The sequence below is a fragment of the Arvicanthis niloticus genome, chromosome 1 (genome assembly GCF_011762505.2).
Source record: "Arvicanthis niloticus isolate mArvNil1 chromosome 1, mArvNil1.pat.X, whole genome shotgun sequence".
In the NCBI taxonomy this organism is placed as follows: Eukaryota; Metazoa; Chordata; class Mammalia; order Rodentia; family Muridae; genus Arvicanthis; species Arvicanthis niloticus.
Window position 1 is genome coordinate 49,901,850 of NC_047658.1, and position 25,051 is coordinate 49,926,900.

General features: G+C 42.8%; 1 protein-coding gene across 4 annotated transcripts in view; it reads right to left on the minus strand.

Moving 5' to 3' along the window:
• The window catches only part of Ntrk3 (neurotrophic receptor tyrosine kinase 3), a 383,383-nt gene that overhangs the window by 71,891 nt on the left and 286,441 nt on the right, over window positions 1-25,051 (minus strand). For all 4 annotated transcript variants that reach the window (XR_013111122.1, XR_013111119.1, XM_076936090.1 and 1 more), the window contains one exon: window positions 8,072-8,202. Coding sequence is in view for 2 of the 4 variants with exons in the window: in XM_076936090.1 (XP_076792205.1) it covers window positions 8,072-8,202 (131 nt within the window). In the remaining 2 variants the exon portion in view is untranslated. The remainder of the gene's footprint in view (window positions 1-8,071; window positions 8,203-25,051) is intronic.

A 25,051-nucleotide genomic window follows, 5' to 3' on the forward strand; every position in this document is an offset into this window, starting at 1 on the left:
AAAACCAGCCCTTGATTTCAGGCCATGGAGACTCTAAAGTGACTAGATACTGATTTGCATGCTCTCTCTCTGCTAAATGTATGGCCTTTTCTGATGATGCAGACAAAGTTGACAGGCCATGTAGGTGCTGCAAATCTTCCCTAGCTAAAGATCTTCGTCCATCAGCTGCAGCTCCATTGGTTGAAATCTGCCAATTGTTTTGGATTCCCAAGCTGCAGTGGCATGAACCTGCCAAGAATGGACTAAGTGAACCTCTCTAACTTCTCAGTAACCACTGCACATCAGGGATGATGTATGCTTACCATGAAAAAGCTATCCACCCCTTCACTTCCCCATTGCACAGTTCTGTAGCTGGAGAACCTGAGGTCAAGTCTGTTTAAGAGCCAGCCCATGTTCACACATTGTAAATGATAGGAAAAATAACAGACAGGAGCAATCCTTTGCTGAAATTCACAGTACCCCAGACTTCTGTAGCAATAGCCTCCAGGGCTATCAAAGCAAGTGTGACTTCCTGACCTGAAGCCCCACCCCAACTTCAACCAGCATCACCTTCCCTTCTTTGGAAAATTTAAAAGATTTTACCATAAAATGTTCTCAATTAAATGGCCTACTAACAAAAAAATACTGAAAGTTACTTAGTACAACCTTCCCATTTTATAGATATGAAAATTCAGGCCCACAACACACATGCAGCTTGCCAAAGATTGAGCAACACGTTATGGGTTAGATCCAGATTCCAGAATACTTTTCACCCCAGCTCATCTACTTGAATTAATTTATTCGAGGAACTTGTTAATAGACAAGTTCACTAGGGAATAGCAGGCAAAAGAGTGAAGGGATGTACACATGTAATGAACTGAGCTTGGAAAGAGAGTGTGGGCTGACGTCAGAACAGCTACCTCCGGTAAAGATTTCCAAGCAAAAAGGCCAAAGATAAAATAAAATAAAGCTAGATTCATTTTCCCAGCCCAGTGGTGATTTTTACCAGACCTAATTTTCTTTTTTTGACACAGTTTTATGCTATAGCTGAGAATGACCCTAGATTCCTGCTTCCACCTTCAAAGCCCTAAGATTTACAGCGGTATTCCACTATGACTGGTTTTATGCATTGCTGAGGATTGAACCCATGGCTTTGTGCATGGTAGGCAAGAAGCCTGCCAACTGAGCTACAACCCCAGTTCCCAAGACATATGACCCGATGTGATGATCACTTCAGCTCTGGGTGGGATACCTAAGAATAAAGGAAAATCTGCAGTGACTACCCACTACATGAACAAATGCTTGTCAGCCAAAGTATTATGGGGAAAAAAACAACCTTTCCAGGTGACCCACCTCCCTGCCACAGTCCTGAGCTACATGGGATAAAATGTAGGCATAAGGTGACTGAGTGTGAATCATTTATTTTCATGAGGAATGGGGGGAAAAAAACAGAGGAACAGAACATGGGTGGGATGGGAGAGTATGAAGATTTATGTGAGCATTGGATTTATAAGAGAGAAAAGTAGATCAGATTTGGGGGCGGCCAAATGGCCTCTCTCCATCTCTTTAAATCATTCTCTCCCACAGCCCCGACATTAGTGGCAGCCATGGGATATTTCTGCTCTCAGCCCTTGAGCTGTCACAACCAGTGTCTGTCCCTCAGGCTGGCACCCTGAACTGCAAGGCAGACAGAGTTCCTCTTGAGAAATGTGGCACAATATAACTGCTGTCTCTGTGGCTTCCACACCACTTCCCTCTTCCTTCACACTGGGTTTTCCAGCTGGTGAGTCAAACCTGAAGTTCCTATGTAACTGTCCAAGTGAGGGGTGTAGCAACTGGGAGCCAGAGCTGTCAGTGGCCACAGTCCCCAGAGATTAATGCAATTGGGACAAGGATGACAGGAGAATAATGGGAAGAGAAACTGGGCCAAAAGTTCTCTGGCCCCACTCATAGGATTTTATATTCAATACTTCCTTGGTTGCTGGGCAACTGCAAAATGGGTCACCACGCGGTGGCATGGGATGGAGTTGATGTTTATCATAGCCACCAATTGTTGGCATAGTTAAGAGGGTCTTGCCATGTAGCCTGAACTTGGGGATGTTCCTGGATGGGCCCCTTTGAATAGTAAGCATAGCCAAAGTGAACTAGAAGCTTATTCCTTATCTTCCTCTTTTCCCTTCAAAATGTAGAGGGTATTTCCCTTCTGGTCTTGTCCTCCACATAAGCCAGCTCCTGTAAGAACTTCAGCCCTGGAGATGGGGCTCGGCTAGGCTGTTCAGTAAGATGGGTGAGTCAGAATCAAATGTGCTTAGCAGCCCAACCCCTTCCCAGGCATTTGACATCTTCATTTTGGCCAACGGCTGCCTCCCACTTGCCTTTTCTCTAGTCGGGGGAGGATACTTCAAGGGATGTTCTCATTGGGATTTCATTAATACCTTACAACTCATTTTATCACACATACAGGAATGTGCACACTGCTGGGTGGGCAAGCATATACTCACATGCACTCACATACAAATGACCTATTATAGTTGTGAAAATCATTTTTTTTTATCTCCGTTCCTTAGCACCTGCTGCATTTCTCCTCATGAGATTCACAGATTTACACAGGAGAAAGATAGGCTTCACTACATGAACAGATGCCCCTCTCTTGTATGTCATTGTCTTCCCATTGTCTTCAGCATGAAATCCCAACTTCTTAACAGTCATGGACTCAAGATATCAGCTCTGCCCATCTCTTTCTACTTCTTCTCCCCAAATCCACGCCCCTCCCATTTATTATGCTTCGATCTCACTGGCCTTTCTGTACCCTTAGACCTTTTCATTTGATGAAGATCAGATGGTCATAGAGCCTTCAACAGAGCTGTAGAGATGTAACTAGGCAGCTGAGATGGTACTGGCCATCAATTCTGAAGAGCATACTGACTGGTGTCTGGTTACCTACAGAAATACTTCTGTCCCCAAGAGTTTGGGACAGAAACTTACCAGGAATCCACTATGATTACACACAAATTTACTCAAGAGAGTTAAACTTGATCATGTCATCACTTGGTGTAATGAAACACTATCAAAAACACAATTAAATATGAGTGGGAATCAGGCAGTTTCCTTAGACCCCAGGATGAATACTTTGTGAAGACATTCTAAGCATCAATGACTAAAAACTAACTAGCAGTGGAAGAAAAATCATTTGAAAATAAAATGAGAAAACAGTAAAAGGTATAGACTAAAGGAGTCTCTTTTCCAAGTATGGAAGAAAAACATCAGAGAGTTTATAAGGAATCTGAATCTAGTTCTACTAATAATTTATACCATGTGGCCTGAGGCTACTTAATAATGTCAAGACTATTGCATATTTTTTCTTCAAATAAAGTGCAAGCCAATTTTAAACAAAATAGTCAAATACTAGTAGAGTATTTTATAAACACTGATACAGTTTTTAAAATCACTACTTTGGTGAGTTTTTGTTTTGTTTTTCTTCTCTTTTTTTCTTTATATTTGAGATTGTATTTTAATTATAGCTTTCCTCCCTTTCCTTTCCTTCCTTCCCACTCTCTTTCACATTCATGGTCTCTTTATTCATCAACTGTAATTGCATACATGTATGTATGTATGTATGCCTGAATGCATGTATGTATGTATATATATATATATATATATATATATATATATATATGTACAAGTGTACATACATACATCCACATATTTCCAAATATAACTTGCTGAGTTCAAATAATGTTACTTGTTTGTATGTTTTCAGGGCTGACCATTAGAATGACCAATGATGTGTTTTTCTCTGGGAAAGACCACCTCTCCAATTCCCAGCTCTCCTAAGTAGCCTATAATTCCTTGATTTCACCACTGAAAGTGTGCTGACTAATGCTGACTTTGCCCTCTGTGCTCTACTAGGAGCCTTGGACAATGTTGGGGGCATGTTTGCTGTTACAATGAGAGTTGGCATCTACTGGGCAGAGACAAAAAGGCTGCTAAACACTATGTAAGGAAATCAACAGCTTACCAACAGCAAATTATTGCACTCTGCTAAAAGTGCTGAAGTTGAGAGATCCTGTATTAAACTTTGTAAATGATAAATACAAAATATATAAACCACTCCCAAACCCTGAGATTCTGTCCTCAGATTGTTGCACAAATGCTTTCAGTTCTTGCTCCAATTTAAATCTCTATAACTGGAAGTCATGAGCATTCCACACAGATCAAAACAACCCTCCAATCCCAGAGAAATCCAAATGCTGAGGCTCAGATGTATTAAAAGAAATATCATGCAAAACCCAAGTTGTGAGAACTGTCAAAACAAGAATATGAATTCCTGCAGACCAGGCCCATATTTATTTTGAAATAAGGACATTCTCCAAAAAAATGAAGAAATAATTGCTTCTTACAAAAACAATGCATAAGCCAGCAAGATGGCTCAGAAGGAAAAGACACTTGTCATCAAGCCTGAAGATATGAGTTGAATCTCCTGAACTCATGTGGTAAAAGAAGATTATCAACTCCTGAAAGTTGTACTCTGGCATCCACACATAGGTGCTGTGCATACACACATGTACACATATGCACAAGTAAAATGTATGACCAATATAGATTTATGTCAGTCATGGTAACACATGCCTATAATCCTAGCACTAAGTCTGAGATCAGGCTGGGCTATATAGAAAATTCCAGGTCAGCCAGGGCTACATATGCTTCAATCTTTTCTTAGAAGAAGAAAAGAAAAAGAAAAACCACCAACATAGACAATAAAAACAAAGATAAATAAGACATAAAGCTAAAAGAACAAAAATGAGAAACCAATTTGGCATCTTGGAAATAAACCACATGGTCATTAAAGTTAAAAAAAAAATTCACAGACAGAAAAATTCCAACGGGTTAAAGCACATGGATATCTGAGTACTAAAAGAACCTTGAGGCTTACTCTGAACTGAATACAGAATGACAGAGAGAGGGCAAATAGAAGGGAGCAGATTGTATATGCATAATAAGAAAGTGTCTCCCACCTTCCAAGCAAGAGCTTTGTTTGAGTGCCAATGCTGTGTACATGGACTGGTTGTTAAATCACTATATAAAGTGATGTCATCAATTTGAAACCATGAGATGATTACATAGAATCCCTGGCATCTGACAGTTGAAAGAAAACACGTTTAGTAGAAATCTAACTTTGACTTTAGAATTTTGACCTTTCCCTAGGCTACTGAATGTGATTCAATTCTCTCTTAAGATAAAACAAAGGTGGCAGCAGTAAGCCATAGCTCTCTGTCAACTATGAGATAACCAAGGAGACAGTCATTACTCTTTAGCATACTGCATAGCTAGGACATGATAAACAACTTATCTATCTGTCTGTCTATCTATCTATCTATCTATCTATCTATCTATCTATCTATCTATCTATTTATCTATATCTTGTATACTGTATCTATGTCTATGTATAATTGTATCTATATCTAATCTATATCTAATCTATATCTATATCTATATCTATATCTATATCTATATCTATATCTATATCTATATCTATATCTATATCTTTGTTTTCCAAACAGAATCTCACCATGTATCCCAGGCTAGCATCAAACTCATGATGTTCCTGACTCAGGCTCTTGAGTACTGGGATTATTGCTCTGTGCTACCAACAGCTGGTTCTGTCTTAATATATTCATAGTTTATGATGGGTATTAGGAAGTTGTTTCACTGCATGCCTAGGATCATCTGGAGTTTAATGCCTTGTTTATACACAAATTATGCTCTGTCTTGTCCCATCTTCCATTTTTTGGCAGGTATTTGTCTTAGCTCCTCAGCAGATGACACACACCTTAAAAAATCAGGCTGTGCTTGCCACACCTTTGTTCCCATCATATCAACTGCTGGGCAAAAAAATACTCACCAACAGATTGAAAAACTCACACCCAATTTTGAGGAAACCTAATCTTGGGATATGCTTGCCAGTGTCCTCCAGAAGCATAGAATTAACCTGTATCAACATGAGGACAGAGTGAAGAGAAAAACTTGCAAAAGGATGAGAATCCAGAAAGGACAGAGAACAAGGAACTCCCATTCCTGGGTGGTCTTGGAGAAGATGGAATTCTGCAGGCTGGGCTAGACAGCTCCATTGCTTGACAAATGGTGTCAAATTCCAGAGCACACATCTCGTGAGTTTCCCAGGCCCGTGGGGAGAAGGAGAGCCTTTAGAAAGGGTGTAATCAGAAACACCCTTTCTTCATTTTTTTTCTTCATCACACACTTTGGCAAGTGCCTCACTGTGCGAGACTCTCCACAGACCGAACTAAGACCTGTGATTCTCAGTCATCGTTTTCACTCCTGCTGAAAATTTCCAAACTGGTTCCTATTCCACTTCCCAGACAGATACTGGGACAGCCAGTAGGCAAGTGCCATCCTTCTCGTTAAACATAACAGAGCAGAGCAGACACTAAGGTTAAAGATAAAATAAGAAACCTTTCTACAAGCCTTGTCTAAGACCCTCAAGTTGATTCCAAGAATGTACAATAACAACAATGATTATCGTTTTGTAGGGCAATATTCTAGCTACTGACTTTCAAATCAGAAATCAGCTATCTAAGCCTGTTTTTGTAAATATCTATCTTGGAAAACAGCTGCTCATGGCTGGTTCACGTGATGCCTGTGTTGCTTTCCCACTGCACAGGCAAGGCTGAGAGATGCAGCAGCACATAGTCTTCAGCACTTAAGTATTTAGATTTAGTCTCTGGTCCTTTGGAGGAAAAAATGGTAAGCTTTATATATAGCTAAAAAAATGATCAATGAGTCATATATGATGTGCCTAAATATATCAGTGTTATCAACATCAGGAATAAATACAGAAATTAAAAACCACTACTATTCTTTATTGAGCATCTACTTAATCATCAACATTTTTGAGAAGATATTGTTACTCGTATAGTCCAGAGTGGAACACTTAAGCTCAGCTTAATTTCTACTCAAGTTCATATAGTTGATCAGAGAAGGGTTTGAGATTTGTATCCAAGCTCTCACTCTGATGCCCATGCCACGTGGTACAGTGAACTATATCATCTGCATCTGCCCAAATGGTCACCCTCTGTGGGCAGAGACAACCTACAGAGAGATACCCATGACTATGGATACAGAGACCCAAAAGTCAAAAATTCATAAACTGATGACTGAGTTTCTATGGAGCAATTCAGTACTAGAGATGAGATCATGTTGAGGTCCCAATGAGTGTCCTCCTCAGTGGCCTTGTCTTCCATCCCCACCTCAAAGGTCATTTGACTTTTAAGAACATCGTGCAAACTCCACAGGGACCTCAGAATATTCTGGTGCAGGAAAGGAGGCTACTCTATTCTCCTGACTCTATAGTTTGGTTCCAGACCTCAGTGAGTCCATCTGACACTTGTTCTGTAAATATGTCAAGGCTTGTTGAGCACTGGTGTGCAGATAGAAGACTTTCTGCTGGAGCCAGGTAGAGGGAGGCAACTGATGGTAACCTAGCTTCTTCCATGCTTTCCCAGCTGCAAACCTGCCTGGAGCCTCACTGGTTCACTGCCCTGTGGTTAAAGGCCCCCTGCAACTGTGGCCACCCCCTGCATGTATTCTTGGGATCTGAGCTCAAATGACATAGCAGAAATTTTAGAATTTATCCCAACCTCATCAGTTCCAGGTGCTAATTATGGGACCACCCCAACCCTATCTCCCTCTGTTCCCTATGGTGTCTAGTACCTTTTGAAACGGGCCCTCCCTGACTCATCAGACAGTCCCCTTTATCCAGCTTTGCTCCTAAGGTGTGGCCAAATGCCTGTTTACGCTGACAGCACTTCCACAAGTTATTGAAGAAAATAATCTAAAGCTCCCCTTTCACAGACAGAATTTGTCGCCAGACATACCCCCCCCCAACCCCATTACATACTACAGTCATTGACTTCTAAAACCAAAGTCAGGTTCAGACTATTGGAAGTAGCACTGAATCCTGACAAAGTCTCACTGATGGAGTCTGAGACAAATTTAACACCATCCTCTTAATGGCCCTCCACCTCACTGGACCACCACCAACCCGTCCTGGCTGCCCATGTGCCCCAGGATTTACCTTCACGGCCACAAGCATCTTGTCTTTGGTGGGGCTTAGATTGTAGCACTCAGCCAGGAAGACCTTTCCAAAGGCTCCCTCACCCAATTCTCTCTTCAACACAATGTCTCTCCTCTTGATGTGCTGAACATCTGTAGAAGTATCACAAAGGAGACAGAAAGTCAGATTCTGACACCTTCAGGTCACCAGGAATCTAAGGTACTTCTGGGTCCACAACAGGAAGTGGCAAATGTTAATATCTCAACTTGAGCATAGAGATTGTCATGGCTTTCCGAACTAAGTCTGACACAAAATGAAATCTCAGCTCTGTGCCAGACAAGCTGCTGAGCACTCAGTACCTCAGCTGTCTCAGATGAATGCCAGAGCTAAGGGTAGTTTGTAATCAGGACAGAACATAAATCAGTGATGTCACTGAATAGGGGCACGTCCTGTGATGCTGCACATGAATGGAAGCATCTTGGCAAGATACAGATTCCCGATTCAGTAGACCTGAAAATCAACATCCACAGCAAGTCCCTAAGTGATGCTAGTGAGCTGCTGGTGGCTCTTTAAACACCAGCTTTGCCAAGGTGGAGTTGAGAATCAGACTTGGATGCTGACTCCATGACAATCCTGCCCACTTTTACCCCTCAGTTTTGGAAAGATATTTAATCCCAGAGCCTCAATTTCCTCATTATTAAGTGGGGTTAGCAACAAAAGCATCCTCACTGAAGCCCTGTGATGAAATGAGATAATCCAGATTAAGAGGTTATTTTAATCTGGGAGATACTTAGAGACATGTGCTCAATAAACACACACAAAAACATGCGTACACACACACATTCACACACATACAAATACATACACATATACACATAAATACACAAACATACACACACACACAAATACAAGCACATGCACATACAAATACACACATACACACATAGCCACACATACACACAGGTATGTGCACATATGCACATATACACATGCAAACATATATGCATACACATGTATACTCAGAAAAATACAAATGTACACACACATATACATATACTTTTGTATATACATGCATACAACACACACATACTCATATATACATACACACCGACTCATACATACACATGCACATACATATACATGCATGCACATGGACACATATACATGCATACATATATACACATGCACACAGATACACCCAATATGTATACCTACATACACAAACATGTAGTCACACATACACACATACATACATACATACATACATACATACATACATACACAAACACACACATACATACACACATACCATGTACATTTCCTTACACACAGACACATATGTACACACACATAATAGCACAATAGTACCCTGTTCAGGATAGAAAACACTCATAGGTAGCTAAAATTATGCCAGGAAAATCTCTAGCTGGCCAACACTGCTCCTTTGAAAGAAAGCAAACCAATGAGATCACAGATGACAAGTTCAAAGACAGCCTCAGACCTGGGGTCTGTGCAAACAGAAGAGCTGCTAGTGCTTCTGCTAATTTAGCAACCTAATTAAAGCATGTCTGCCAGGAGAAAGCAGAGCTGTGACCTCAGTCCTCCCACCTCTTTGGAAAGAATGCTACCAAGGAACTATACAAAATCAGGGGGTTGGTGAAGAAAGGGGTGAGGTGGGGGGTTACTCACCGACCTTCATATGAATTGTTCAATAGGCAAAGGCCCATTAAATACCTGTATCGACATTATGAAGCATGTCGCCCAGTCAGCAAAGAAGGTCCTCTCAAATGAGCTTGTCGAACAGTGAAAGCTGAACGTGGAAGAACCGTGGCAGACTGTTCCCCCAGTGAAGAGCCATGTGACAGGGACAGAGGGGCATGGCTTGAAAGCTGAGCCTAGTGGCTTGGTAGACTTTAGTACTAATTTTTTCCCATCAGAGTTCAATATCTCACAGGGTCTAGAGTGACCTGCCCCCATTTCCTTCTTCCTTGCAGGCAGTCTTCATAACTTGTGGATAAAAATGGTTTCCTCAGCTGGAAAGATGGCTCAGCTATTCAAAGCCCTTCCTTGTTTGGCAACCCTGCCTCTGACTTATAGCCTCTGAAGAATAGTGTATTTTTGGCCTTGAGGGATGAGGCTGAAAAGTGTCACTGGTAGAGAATGGGAGGTCTGGGCCACTTTTGGGAAGTCATCTGCTCAACACAGCCAGTCATTCCCAGGTGGCTAGTGATGACACATGGGGTCCTGCAAGGTGAGTGACTTGGCAAGGCCAGAGAGTAAAGATGTGGCCTGGTAAGATCACTTTCTAGCCTGGAGCCAGGCCTCAGATTCCTTATCTATAAAATGGGCATATCTCACAGCTGGATGTACGAATCAACATTTATATTGTGGAACTCTGCCTTCTGTGAACCTCATGACCTCGTGATTTTGAAATCACAGTGACAGTGACTCATAATACCAGCCTATTGGGCTAAGGAGATGGCTCAGTAAGGCACTCACTGTGCAAGTGGAAGGACCTGAGTTTGGGTTCCAAGGAATAGTCAGTCGCAGTAGCTGTTTATGTAATCTTATAGTTCCTATGATGAGGCTGGAGACAGAAAGAGAACACCTGGAAGCCTGTGGGCCAGTTATTCTGGCATATATAGTAGCAAAATAAGATGCCTGCTCTCAGATAAAGTAGAAAGCAAGAACCAACACAAAGGATGTCTTCTGACCTCTATACATATACTGTGGCATAAACATGCCCCCACATACACATTCATATCATGTGTACATGTGTGCATGCATGTACAAAGACATACAGAGAGAGACAGAGACAGAGCGACAGAGAGAGACAGAGGCAGAGTGAGAGAGAGATCAGCCTTATCATTGTGTCCTTGTAGAAGAAGTGGGGCCATTATCAGACTCTCACCTGAGATTTCAGCCCATGTCTCCTCCAAGCTCCCATCCTAGCTACACGACATCCTACCAGCTGCACCTGCTCTTGGAAGGTGCTCCCATGTATAGCATGCAATAGGCTGGGATAGAACTATATTCACACAGCTTCTAACCCATGTGGAAGGAGGAATTTTTGGTGCTGCAGCTGAATTTGACTCACTCATATTCTTGTAACGCTAATATTCATTTGTTTGCCAAGCTGCCCTTGGTATGTTATCTCTCTCTGCCTCTGTCTCTCTCTGTCTCTCTGTCTCTGTCTCTCTCTGTATGTTTGTTGGTCCATCTCTCCCTAGGAAAGTAAAACAATAAACTTATTCCAAATTGTAAATATAGCAAAATATCATTTTCCTCATGACTGATATTATTTTAAAAGAAGGTGAAATGAAAGCCAAGCCAAGTCTCCTCCCAGGTGCTGAGATCAGCATGACATCCAGAATTTGAAGATATGCCAGAGAGGAGAATCGTGTGGGGAAAAGCTGACTCTGCCTCAGATCCCAGTCCCACCCTCTTTCTGACTTGCCAGTGAGCAGTACACTCAAAATCACCCAGAAAGTTTGTCAAAAACAGATCACTGGGCTCCTAACCGAGATTACCACCCAGTGAGTACATCTTGAGACTTGAGAATAGGCATCTCTAAGTTCCCAGATGGTGTGGACATTGCTGATCCAGGAGGCATACTTTGAGGACCACTGGAACAGGATGTTTTGTAAAATGAGGAGTTAGCTAGCTGATACCACAGCTGCCTCTACAGGTTGCCAAACCTACCAACATGTAACTCCCACCTCACCCCAGAACACCAGGAGAAGGTCACGGGTCTTGGATTTACTTCTAAGCCCCTCTTGCCCTTGCAATCTATACGGCTTAAGCTGAGTCAACTGTTTGAAGAGACTGAAGTGGTCATCTATGCCCTGGAGCTCAAGCCTCTCCGGCTTTCTTGTGTTTTAGAAACCTCTGCGCAAAGCAACAGTTCAAATTTTCACTGGTCCCTAAGCCCAGTTCTGAGCTACCTCTTCTCAGGACTTCCCAGTCTCGAAAACACTCAGTGCAAAATGAGACTCGAGGAGCTTTAGAAAGAGCTGGACTCCCCTTTGCAAGCTGCTATGCCTGGGTCATGTCTGAAAGTCCTTTCCCCTCTCCCTCCCTAAGCAGCAAGAGTCCAGGGCTTTGAAAGTTTCTGAGGCTCCAGACAGGAATGGCTTTTCACCCATCTCTGTGTTGAGAGTCTGGAATCTTCTGCACACTTCCTACTGCTGTGTGAGCATGGTATCTGCAGGCTTTGAGCCATGCAGGGGACAGGTGAGCACATTGTGAGAAGTCACTCTCCTTCTCTTCCCAGGAACATGGAAAAGGCAAGCTAGAGCCAAAGTGTTTTGCCTAAGCATACAAATGAATCATTTTTAGGGACGTGGAAATATCCAATGGCTCAGAATAAAGTCTCCTTGTCTCATCCTCTTGTCTTCTCAGTATAGGGCGTTTAAGATCAATACATGTTTTTATCCCTGGTCGAGTGGTAAGAGCTAGGAAAGGGAGAAGGAGCCAGAAATAAAAGCAGACTTCATCCCACCCAAAGTCCTCCTACAGTAAACAATGAAATCCCAACTGTGGTTACAAGAATCCCCTCAAGGTGATTGAGGAACTTTGGCAGAGAAACCCTGAATAGAAGCCAAATGCGTGACATAAATCCCTTCCATGTGGACATATCCATGTACCAAGGAGGCTGGACTCCAAAATGCAGTCTCAGCTGCCTCTTTCCATGGACTCTCCAACAGAGAAATAAAGCAAAGGGAATGTGCATGTGGCCAGCCCTCATTCCCATAAGAGCTGGAGTTGCTGGGCTCTTTTCACAGATAAAATGAAGGCTTGTGATACCCTTCAAAATCCAGAGACAACCATGGCCAAGAAAAGCCTTTCCTTGTGGGGGTCCCCAAGCCTGTGTTTTTTGCTCTTCATCAAGCAGCCATTCCTTTCTTTATCTATACCTTTATCTATAGTCACCAAAATGGTCTTGTCCAAATATTATCTATCCCTAATTCTCCTTGCTATTCATCTTGGGATTCTTTTACAGCATTGTCCCAGTGGAAAGAGCAGGGACATGAGCAGGAGCAGAAGTCTCCCCCAAGAGGCATTTCAGAACCCACCTAGCTCTGGAAAATGTAGAGATGGGGGAGAATGTAAAATTGAGGGACCCTGAAGGACTGGCTTGGAGCGAACTGTTGTGTTTTTCTTTTTTCCACATGTTTACTTGAGCCCCTGCTCTACTTGTTTTTAATTCCCATCGTGAAGTCAGGGCTGTTACTGGTGATGCCATCCAACCAACCCACAAGCCAAAGGGTGCCAGCTTCTCTTAAGAGAAGAGGTCAGTCTCCTTATTGCATGCCTGGCTGGATGGGCAGCATCTGGCCTGGGGAGCTCAGGGTTTGGGGTGCTGGAAGGAGAGGAGGAGAAAAGGGAAATGTGTAAGTGAAGAACTGGGGAGGTGTCCTAAATCCATTGAGGAAAGGGCTGCTGAGAGAGTAGGGGTGGTATGTAATGGAAAAGGGATCTCAAGAAATGAAAAAGCTTACTAGAACTTTCTGCCAAGGTTCATCTCAAATTCCTCTTCACCAGAAAGCCCCTGATGGGACTCCACCAAAAGAGGCCACCTGTAGATCCTCTGGTTCCCACAGGACAAATGATTAATCCAACACAAATGGACCCTGTGTTTCAATTACTGCTTCCAGACTCCTTCCTCTGCAATTCGGACCCAAGTCACAGTTCCACATGTGTAGAACTCACTACAGCAGGATCTTCCAGATCTACAGCAAGCTTGGCCTCAAGCACTGAGTTCCCTGAGAGGCTGATGGGTTGGCTGGGTTTGCTGATTGTCTGTATCCGTTTTCCTGAGCTGCTTCATTCCAGGCTGGGAGTTGACAATATTGAGAGAGACATTTCTGAAACTCCTACTGCAACTCACGCAGCTACTGACTCTGGATGATCAGATGTGGCTGGACCCACAGAGACTGACATCAATGTCCTTCTTTGTTCACAAAGAAAGCAGAGCCAGAAACTGCTCAACCTTGTAACCCAGGGATAAAGAATGCTCAAAATCCACTACAATTATCATACTACTCAAAGAAAAAAGTATTTTAGATAAAAAACAAACATATAAACAGGTCTGTACTGGAATCCTGGCCCCGACACTTCCTAGTTGTGTTCAATCTTCAATCCCCGACTTCCTGATCTATAAATTGGCCCATAGATATTAAGTTGGCAGAACAATTAAGAAATGTGATTTAAAATTTTAGATTATAAGCCTGGTAAAATTTCTCAGTCATTAAAATGCTTAATGATTCACAAGCCTGAGGCCCGAGCTCTATCCCCAGAACTTACCTGAAGAAAGCTGGCAGTGCCAGCCCACACTTGTACACTTGTATGCCCAAGTGCTGGGGAGGCAGAGGCAGGTGGACCCTGGGGATTACTAGTCAGACAGCCTCGCCTACCCAGTGAGTTCCAAGCCAATGAGAAACTGTCTTCAAAGATGGGTGGCACCCAATGTTGATTTTTTTAACCTCCATATATATGTGCATACATAGGCACATATAAAAAGTTTCTTTAGGTGATAGAGTTAGCAGAAAACAAATGAACTATAATTGACATTTGACAAGTGTGGTTCTGTCTCCTTTATTTTGTAATATCTGCATTCTAAAAGCTTAGCCTATGTGTACAAACAAAGTAGTGGCTTGGGAAGGAATTGAAGGAAGGATGATAATTGTCTCTGAAAAGAAAATGGCCTGAGGTCGCTCAGGGATGGGCAGGCATCGACTCAGGGTCAACGCCAGTCTGCCTCAGTCTGCCACCACAACATTTAACCTCCTCTCTATCGGAGTCAAAAATAGTTTGTGGGAGGAGGTTGGCCAGACAATGGAATAAAGACATAATAAAGCAGACATAGCCACCGCCTCAAGATGGGTACTTATCAGTGTAGAAATACCAGATCCCCAGGATCGTCAAATCTAAATTATGGTGATTCTGACCACTGCACATAGAACTGCAAACTCAGTCCCCTGAAAGAAATATGCTCCTCAATTCACCTGCAGAGAACCTTAGGTGAAGTTCATTATTGTTCTCAGAAACATTCACAATCTACCTCTGATAAGAGGCTCAGAAACAGCTTCCAATCCCAGTGAAGCCACAAGAGTTGGTCCATTTTAATACTCAATTTCCAACTGGTTCCTGGTGTCATTGCCAAGGAATTTTGGACATTTGTCTCATAGACCCTATTTTACTCTGTGTTTGCCTCTTTTAACTTTGAGATATTCCTTATTCCCTTACTACTAACAAAAATAACTTCAGTTGATTGCCTATCCAAGGCAGACAGAGTAAGCACTTAAATATACCTTCACATTCATCTTTATAAGGCTCTATTTAAAGTAAAATACAGCCTGTTGCTCTTCTGGTACTCCAGAAGAGGGAGCTGAGGCTTGCCCAAGACCCCTTAGCTATCAGAGGTGGTCTGTCAAATTGCAAAGTCTGGTACAGTACTGCCCCCTTTCTGCAAAGAGTAAATTGCAAGAGCCCTGTGGAACTGTGGAGTTGGCTTTTTTCCTGTACAAACACAGCTATGGTAAAGTCTAATTCATACACTAGACACAACAAGAGATTGACAACCACTAATGACATAATAATTAGAATAACATACAGTGATAAGAGTTAGCCAGTGTGGTACATTAAGAAAGGCAAGACAAATATCCACACTTTTAGACTGCAACTGAAATCATAGATAACAAATCCATGGAGAAATGGCAGAATGTGTGGGCAGACAGTTGCCATTCTTCAGCCTTGGCAGGTCCCGTCACCTCTGTGGAGAAGCCCTGTGCCCTGAGTTGGCATCACTATATACAAATGAACAATGATGTCCATAAAGACACAGAGACCCTGTCTCTGCCAGCTCTGCTCCCACCACCTGAACACTTGTCTCAAGAGGATAACACTGGAAGTCTCAAATTCAGGGCTCCACTGAGGAGCAGGGGATCTTTCTTATTCTGAGAGTGGAAACCATCCAGAGGCTGCCTTGTAAAAGCTAATATTTGAACAGTTCTTGGTGCTATGACCCCATGACTATCCATGAAGAGGTGACTGGGTTAATTGCAGACCATAGCATAAAGTCTGCCTATTCAGAGATGTGCCATAACACAGAGCTGCTGTGCACTTGGGTTAGTTGCAAACCATAGTGTAAAGTCTGCCATTAGTCAGGATGTGCCACAGCACAGGGCTGCTATGCACTTGAAGGACTTGGGAGATTCTTGACAGGAGAGAGGGGACAAGGGAAGAGGGAGAGGAAGGGAGAATCTCTGAGAAGTGTGTGTTTTCTTTGCACTAAGCAGACCCTAGGGTCTCAGGCTGCCAAAAAGGCTCAGAAGAAAACATTAATTCAATACCACACATTTAATTACACATGAAATGGAATGTCCTTAAGCAGAAAAGAATAACATTCTCAGAGCTGCGACTGTGAGTTTTTGAAGTGGCAGAAGAAAAGAAGGCCAGCACTAAATCATGGAGAGGCAACATTCTGCCAGGAAGGCAGGACCTTTGACATTACCATAGAAGGTACTTCTGCTGCCCCTACCCTTCTTTTAGTTCTCTGGTTGTGTCTCTCCTGGGACCTGTAGATGTTCTCTGTGGTCTTATATGTGAGCATCTCTCTGGCTAATTGCAGACTTTATGCTATGGTATGCAACTAATCTAGCCACCTCCTCATGGACAGTCATGGGGTCATAGAATGAATAACTGTTCAAATAACAACTTTTAAAAGGCAGTCCCTGGATGGTTTCCCCCTCTCAGAGTAAGATCACCTGGAGCAATGGCAAAGACCTTTGTAGAACACACTTCTAAAGCTGTAAACTAAGAGGAGATCCCTTTGGACTCTTTAAAATGAGTATCTAAATGAGATAACGGTTATATGGGAAGGGTTATGGTGCCATTGAACCCCAGTGCTGTTCATTGTTGTTGCTACATGAAGGTAACAAAGGTAACATACTCCGTCCTGTTTATCTAAGAACTCAGATCTTCCTGCTGTCAGCCGACAGCCTGTCCCAGTGTCTCCATTCCAGAGGTCTGGGTTTCCATCACAACTTTGTAGTTGGATGCTTTTGCAAAGAATCCCTAAAGCATTCAAGTCAAAAGGCCACTGTCAAATGTTCCTGGAGGCCATCAGTTAAGCATTGCACAGTGCCCAATATACACAAGAAACTTACTAAATAATTGATGAGCAACTGAATAAATTAAAGTCCCATCTGAAGCATGGATGTAAGCAGAGAGAACACTACAAAGAGAAATGAAAAAGGGAAGTTGGGGAGTAGTTAAAAGGAATGAATAAGGATGGGAAGGGATCCAGCAAGTCCCGAAGAGCAGACTTATTTATGTCCTGACTCTAAGGCTTGCCTGAAGAATAAAGATTCTGTTGAACCAGGACAGGTGTGAATATCACATCTGAGCCCTTCATCCCTGACACCTTAGACTTCCAAAGAAAGAACCTCTGTGGTCTGCTCTGCTGAGAAGCTGGGAATATAGGTCATGCCCCAGGGCACATGTATACTCAGAAAATAGAGATGGTAGTATAGGACACAAAGACAATGTGTTCTGATCAAGATAAATAAATACACAAGACACCCTGCTGTTTCTGGACTCGGTGAAGAGAGAGGATCAGAGAAAGGACGGTCTGTTCTGGGGCAACTTCCAGCTCACGTCTCCTGACACAAGTTCAGCAAGGGAAGCTGAAGTTCAGATGTGTCCCTGCTCCCAGGCGCTATCCTCTGAACTCTACTTTTGTGAGTAGACATCCACAGGAGACTGTGGCTCCTGCCATCACCTCCATAACCATACCACACCTGTCCTTTCATGCCCACTTCCTTGTCTGTGTGGCTTGCTGACCCTTCTTGTGGTGAGAACGCCTCTGGCTCTCATTAAGCAGTGGCTGCTGGAGCCAAGAGTAAAGAGCAAAGGAAGTCCCCAAGGAAAGCCATCTGGAATTGAGAAGCTAGGTGCTGAAAGATGAATCTCAGGCTCTAGCTAGGAATCTATGCCTCCAACAACCTACCCATCTCCTTATATCATCCCCTGACCTAGCTTGGATAGCTCCTTTCCAATGAAATGGCAAGCCCCCTCATTTAGAATGTCCGTACAAGACGTGAATGCCACCCTGCCATCACCCCAGAGACTCCTTTGCTCCAGCAGATATCCAGATATGCTGCTTTGACTTTCTCTGCTTCTAAGGCAGCAAACTCCACCCCCAAAGTTTTTTCCTGTGAGGCAGAGTTCTCACATGTAATCATGGAGCAAAATTATTTTGTAGTCATTCCTTCCTGCTCTAGATTTGTTGGCAAAGATCTAAATTTCTGGGCACCTGAAGCTCTGATTTGAAATAAGAAATCTTAGGGTCAGGACAAACTGAAGGTCAAACCAGAAGGCTACAACATCTATTCATGGGATCTACCATTGCACTTGATAGTTATTAACACCCTTAGATCTGGGAAGAAATGCAATCTTTCATAGGAAGGAAACGAAATGCTGATATAAGGTCTATGTATATAGGCAGCAATATATCCGAAGACAAAACACCAAGCATAAAAATGAAGAAGGGACAGGAATGAACATTGCATTAGAGTAAGGAAAGTTGGGCAGAACCTGTCTTTGGATTGTGTAGAAAGGCACTAACAGTTTATCCACTACATAGCAATTCACTAAAACCAGTCTTCAGCCTGGATCTTTTCATGGGAAACATTAAGCAAATCTTCATCTCAAGGAATTTCCATGAGAAGTCAATGAGATTGTGTGTGCACAGTGGTGCAACTGAAATGTACTGAGTGAGAAAATATAAGACCAGGTTGCTCTTCCCACTTGCCTTCTGCCTGGACTTTTAATGGTCCTCCGTGATGATGACATCTTTCACCGTCTCAACCCCTCCCCCCAGAAGACAGAAGTAATAATAATAATAAAAATAACATGACTGCTTCTGCTACACAAAGTTGAGGTATCTTTAAATGAGATTTTTCAAAAAGTGCTCATGCCGTGGCGGCCCAGAGATGCCTGGCAGAGCTTACCCTGTAGCATCAAGTCCTCTGAGATAGTCTTTATTTTTAATTTAAAATTTAAAATTATTTCAGGTTGTTTGGGCTCTTCTCTCCTTTGTAGTTCAGGCTGCCATGGAAGCCAAGCTCCTCTTGACTCCACTTCCTGAGATCTGAGATCCCAGCTGATCACTGCCATACTCAACATGATACCATTTTTAATTACCATTTTCAAAACTCAGATAATCGGAACCCCAAATCCCTAAACCACTTCTTTATTGCACCTTACACAATGCAGGAATAGGTGTACAGATACCAAGGCTGGTCATTCCTGGTGACTGGTGACCCACACAGTTCTCCATCTGAGGAGCTCACCCTCACTTCTAGTGGCAAACATCCACGCATCCTACTAATATGATACTTTTCTCCTGACATGTCTCTTGATTTTCTTTGTTCTTGAAAAGATCATTCTGCCATCTCCAGAAGGTCTATCTATAATACAAAATGAGGTGTTGGCAACCCATGCCTATCTAGTTTGTCTTCACTTATGTAAGATCAACTCAGGGACAGCTGAGATAAAGAAACTCCAGACATCCTTACTGTGTAACTAGAGAAGCAATGGCCTCAGTCAAAATGAGCTTCAGTTGTGATGTGATTTTACTTAAGTCTTTGGGAGGGATGGGAGTGCAGACCACTGATGGGCGCAGGTCTTATCCTTATAACATCTATTTACCACATTCCAGAAGAAAGTTCCAAGGCTAAAGCAATCAGTCCACTTCCCCTGAACTATGAACTTCATGGCAGGGAATTTTTTATAACACAACACTAGGAAGTGAAGCAGGTCATCAAGTGAGGACCAAGAGACCTCATTTTACAGACCTTGGTGACTTTTCTTGGTGGTTTTACACCATCTCCAGAGGCCACAGAAAAGGGAGAGATGGGGAAAGGAAATTTTCCATACAAATTAATATGTCCTAATGGGATCCTTAATCCTTAATCTTTTTGAACTAAGATCTGTCTTTCCTCTCCTTGGAACAGGATTTTAAAGTGTCCTGGCAGTTGTCACCTCTTAGGCCACAGCATGTTGGCTAGAAAGGGTCTTGCTCTCTAGCTGAGCAGGGCTACATTCTGGTAGTTTGAGTCATCTAGATCTGATCTTCCTGTCTTCTTCCAAGAGCATGGAGGGGAGGTGGTTATACATCTCACCTGCTAATCCTCACATCCTCTCTCTGCCCCACAGGCTGACAGCCACCCCTCTCTCTTCAGCTTGGCTCAGCCCCAAGAGAGGCTTCCTTCGGGCCATCAGGACAAAGTGCTCTTTGCCTCTACAGGCTCACCCTGAGCACACCCCTTCTTTTCTAGCCAAGACTCCTTCAAATAACTTCAAGACTTGGACATCCCTTCTATCAGGCTCTGTTGGAAGCCCCAAGGCCAAGATCCAGACTGTAGAGGCTGTGAGGAAACCTAGGGAGTCTATGCTGTGACACTTCCAAAAAGATGCTTCCACTTCCTACCCTACACCCCAATCCTACTCTAAGGCTTCAACTAAGCACCTCTTGCTTCCTCACTTCCTCCACTACCCTCTCTAAGACCCCTAATCTAGCTCCTATTTTTTTGACCCAGACCTATGACAGGAACAAGGTCAGAGAACAGAGCCTGTGAGTCTCCTTGCACAGACCCTGGGTGTAGGCAGCCTGAGCTTGCAGCAGCTAGCAGATTCGTTCTGGACGGCTTCCCTGTGCTGGATCCCTGTTTCTCCCTATTGAAGACACTTGCTTTGCCAGGTGTTTTCCCACTACATCCTCTGAGTTGATTTCCAAAGGTTTCTCCACACCAGATGTTAAACACACTCATGGATGAGTTTCTGGCCTGTCTCTTGAACCACACACACACATAATTCTACCACACACACACACACACACACACACACACACACACACACACACTAACATGAATTCATGAAATTCTGGTGTTCCCTCCAGAAAAGTTCTTAGTTCTTTCTTAGGCTAAATCTATTCATCTTCACCAGGTTCTATGCTTGCCACCTCTCTAGCACTGGCTGATGTCACTAGCATACACTTATATGAATGATGCTTGAAAAAGAAAATATTCTTGTATAGTTTTCTTGGTGCTAAAAGAAATAAATTGGCATATAGAAATTTAGGCTCTGAACAATATTCATGTCATATTTTAAAAAGTTCTTCAGAAGTTTACAGAAATTAAAGGTCAATTGGCTACTGTGATGGACAGCCAGTGGAATGTGAACACACCTAGACATGTGTCTCTAACAAATAGCTATCTCTAACTGGTAATCCCGGACACCCTTGACCAGTCCCCCCAAAGAATTAAGGTTGTGTCTATGAGGCACCAACTTCAGAAACCCTAACAAAAATCCTGCTCTCACACTCTAAAGGTGGGCCTCAAGCCTCTGCAAAGTGGCCTCAGGAGCTTTTCCAGTAGAACTTTTCAGATGCACTGTGGCCACCTTCAGTATAGCTCATTCTACTTTCTCCACTCTTCCTGAGAACAAACTTTTTCCAGCCTCCTTGCCCACTTCCATGTGGGTTCTTAGTCCATGGCTGTCCTTAAATTACTGCTTTCTGTAAGTGCTCTGTTTCAGTCAGGCTCTCAATCTCTCTCTCTCTCTCTCTCTCTCTCTCTCTCTCTCTCTCTCTCTCTCTCTCTTCTTCTTCTTCTTCTTCTTCTTCTTCTTCTTCTTCTTCTTCTTCTTCTTCTTCTTCTTCTTCTTCTTCTCCTTCTCCTTCTCCTTCTCCTTCTCCTTCTCCTTCTCCTTCTCCTTCTTCTATTCCTCTTTCTCCCTTCCTCCTTTTTTTCCTCCCTCCTTCCCTCTCCTTTCCTCCCTTCCCTTCCCCCTCTCTGTGTGTATGTATGCTTTTCCTCTAGTGTCAATCTTTATTGACATTACAGAAAAGATTTGAAAAGCTCTTTAAAGCTATTCTAGAATTCAGACAGGACCCATAACTTGAACTGTTGATCTGACCTTCTCCTGCCTACACTTAGAGAGGTCAACCCTGAGCATCCTTTGCACAGCCTTCTAAGTCCCACTAATTGTAATGAAAGAACACCAACTTGTTACTCAGTAAGTCAAGCCTTACCCATTTTCATTTTCCACAGACAGTGTAGCAGCTGCATGGTCTGGTATCTGGCCACTTCCTACAAATATGTCTTATGTTAATTCCACAGGATCTCCTTCTGTCTAACTTACTTCCATGTCTGAGATTTTTTGGATCAATATATGTAACTATCTAGTTACTTTGGGTCATGTCTTTGGCAAAAGGGTTTAGGAAACATGAGTAATAAAACCAGGAAGGAATTAAATATTTGGATGAAAGACTAGTTTTTAAAAAATGTTACCTGCAACAGAGCAAAACCACTTGACAGATGTGTTAAAATGAGGAAGTCTTCCCTATCCCCTAAAACAAAGTGCCAAATGGGCCAGACGTTAGGGAATAGAGTCCATGCAATTCCTTTGTTACTTAAGATGTAAGAGAGGCCAGGCCATGCTTTCCCTTGGTATGCTGTCTGCTTACAACTATTGGAAACATGTGAGCCAATATAATAAAGCCATCTATAAGTACCTGAGTAAATTCTCTGTAAGCCACAGTGATCTTATGGGATCTAATTTTTTTTCTTTTTGAAAGTTCTTCCATTTATCACCCACAATATTTTAGTGACAGTGAGGCAGGAAAAAGCAGGAATTGCCAGACCAGTGTGGTTTTTTAGTCCTGTGTTATAGGAATGGCAGGTGCTGGTGAAGCCCTACATATGTCCTGAATGGTGAAGCCCCAGCTCTTGACTTTATACGCATGATTCTGCCACTAAGTAGCTGTGTGACTCTGGGAATTTTACTTCTTTGAGATGACTTGTTTGAAAAGTGCAAAGTACTGCTGTTATTTGTCGGGAAATGTGTTATTATTGGTTTATAAATGCCTTACTTAGCACAGTGCAGCCACTAAGTGAATTCTATGACTAAGAGTCATTTCTCCTCTCTTATAGACTGCTCAATTTGGGCTGCCTCCCAAATGCTTGCTCACCTTTACACCTGAACACAGAAGCAAGCACAGATTCAAAGATCCCAGTTCTTCTAAGAACAGATCTGCACCTGAACCAGGAAACCACTTTCAACAATAAGGAGTTCTGATTGCCTCAGGTCTCTGCTGCCTAATGGAGCCCTCTGTTTGGATCTATGTTACCAACTACACACCACAGAAAGCCAGGATTTCTGAGGGTGAGGAAGACTCAAGGAGGCCAGAGGGAAGCAAGCAAAAGATGATAAAAATTCCAGCAGGTGGAAGTAACTCTGGGTAACCTTGGTGAATGCCTTTACATAGTCATATTGAGTCAGAGAAATAGTCAAATGGCATGAAGGGAAATTAGAGGCTCCATGTTGGAGACTCAGCAAAGAAAGGTAGATAGAATGCTGGAAGAGGTTCCTGGAAGGGAGCCTTCTAAGCTTGCCTGAGAGGCATGGCTGGTGGCTTCAGCCAAATCCCCATAGTGGCCGAACTAGACAAAAGGGAAGGCAGTTCAAAGTAGTTGGTCATTTTCAATAGTAAGGAACATGATATCAATCTGGACCTGTCATGTGGCTAAGGGACTGCATGCTCAGTAAATTTGTGATGAACTCAATAAAAGTACATGAAAGTTAAGTGTTTGCCTAAAGCTGGTCATTGTGTGGGAGCACAGGGATTCAGTTCTTCTAGTCAGATATTCCCATTTGTCTAGAGAAAACAGACCAGTAACTTGGCACATTAGAAACTTTTCCTGTTGCTTCAATCAAATACCAGGCAAGAAGCAACTTAAAGGACTGGTTTGAGGGAATACAGTCCATTTCAGTGGAGAGTGTGTATCAGTGGGCATGACTGTGAAGGCTGCCTACTCATGTCCTAGAAGATAGAAAAGCTGACAGACTATGGCCAGAATCAGAACTAACCTATACTCCATAGTTTTACTGTTGGCGACTTAATACTTCCAGTGTGACTCCATCTCCTAAAGCCTCCATGAGCCCCCAAACAGTCATGATCTGTGGAACCAAGCAATCAAGTACATAAGCCTATAGGGTATCTTTCACATCCAAACTATAATACCCAGAAATTCCAACACCATGTGATATAAGACCCATGATCCACACCTCCAAAACACCTACCCAGCTTCCTACCTGCCTTTCTTGAGTCTCAATTAATTTATGTACACACACACACACACACACACACACACACACACACACACACACTTTGTGAAATGCCTTACATTCAACAGTTAGAGTAAAAAGTTTCTAGCTTGTCATCATTTGACAGCAGCAGTAAATACTGTTGGTCTGGGAATATAGCTCAATTGGTAGAATGCTTGCTTAGCATACATGAGACGCTGCTTTCCAACACCACATATACTAGCCATGGGAGCACACCACTGTAATCCAAGCACTGCAGAGGCATAGGGAGGAGTATCTGAAGTTCAATGTCATGATTGGCTGCATAGCAAGTTTGAGGCTAACATGGGATAAATGAAATACTGTCTCAAAAATGGATAAACAAAAGACATCGCCATGCTCAGTGTTATTCAGGCTTCCAGGTTAGTCTTTGGCTTTTGTTATTGCTGCTGCTGTTGTTATTTTGTTTTTAAGATACAGGTTATAGAACCTAGGGCTTGCTATCACCAGGCTATACCCCTAGCCTTGTCAGCACATTTTAATGGAAGAAAAGAGAATATTCCCAATAAGTTCTGAGCGCTCCTGGAGGGTCCACTGTGTAGCAGAGCATATTAATTAGTCTGTGCAAATGCAAAATCATGCACAAGGCTGAGTGAGGAAAGCACTGAGCTGCTTAGGGCACTGGAGTGTGGTAACTGGATTTCTCTGAAGAGAAATGAGCAAAAAGAACTCGGGAGACTTGGAAGAGCAAACGGGGAATGTGAAAGATCTGTTGCTGGGGCAGCTGAGGGACTCGGAACAGGAACATCCAGGATTCACCATTAGGTAATTTATGTTGCTGCATAAATG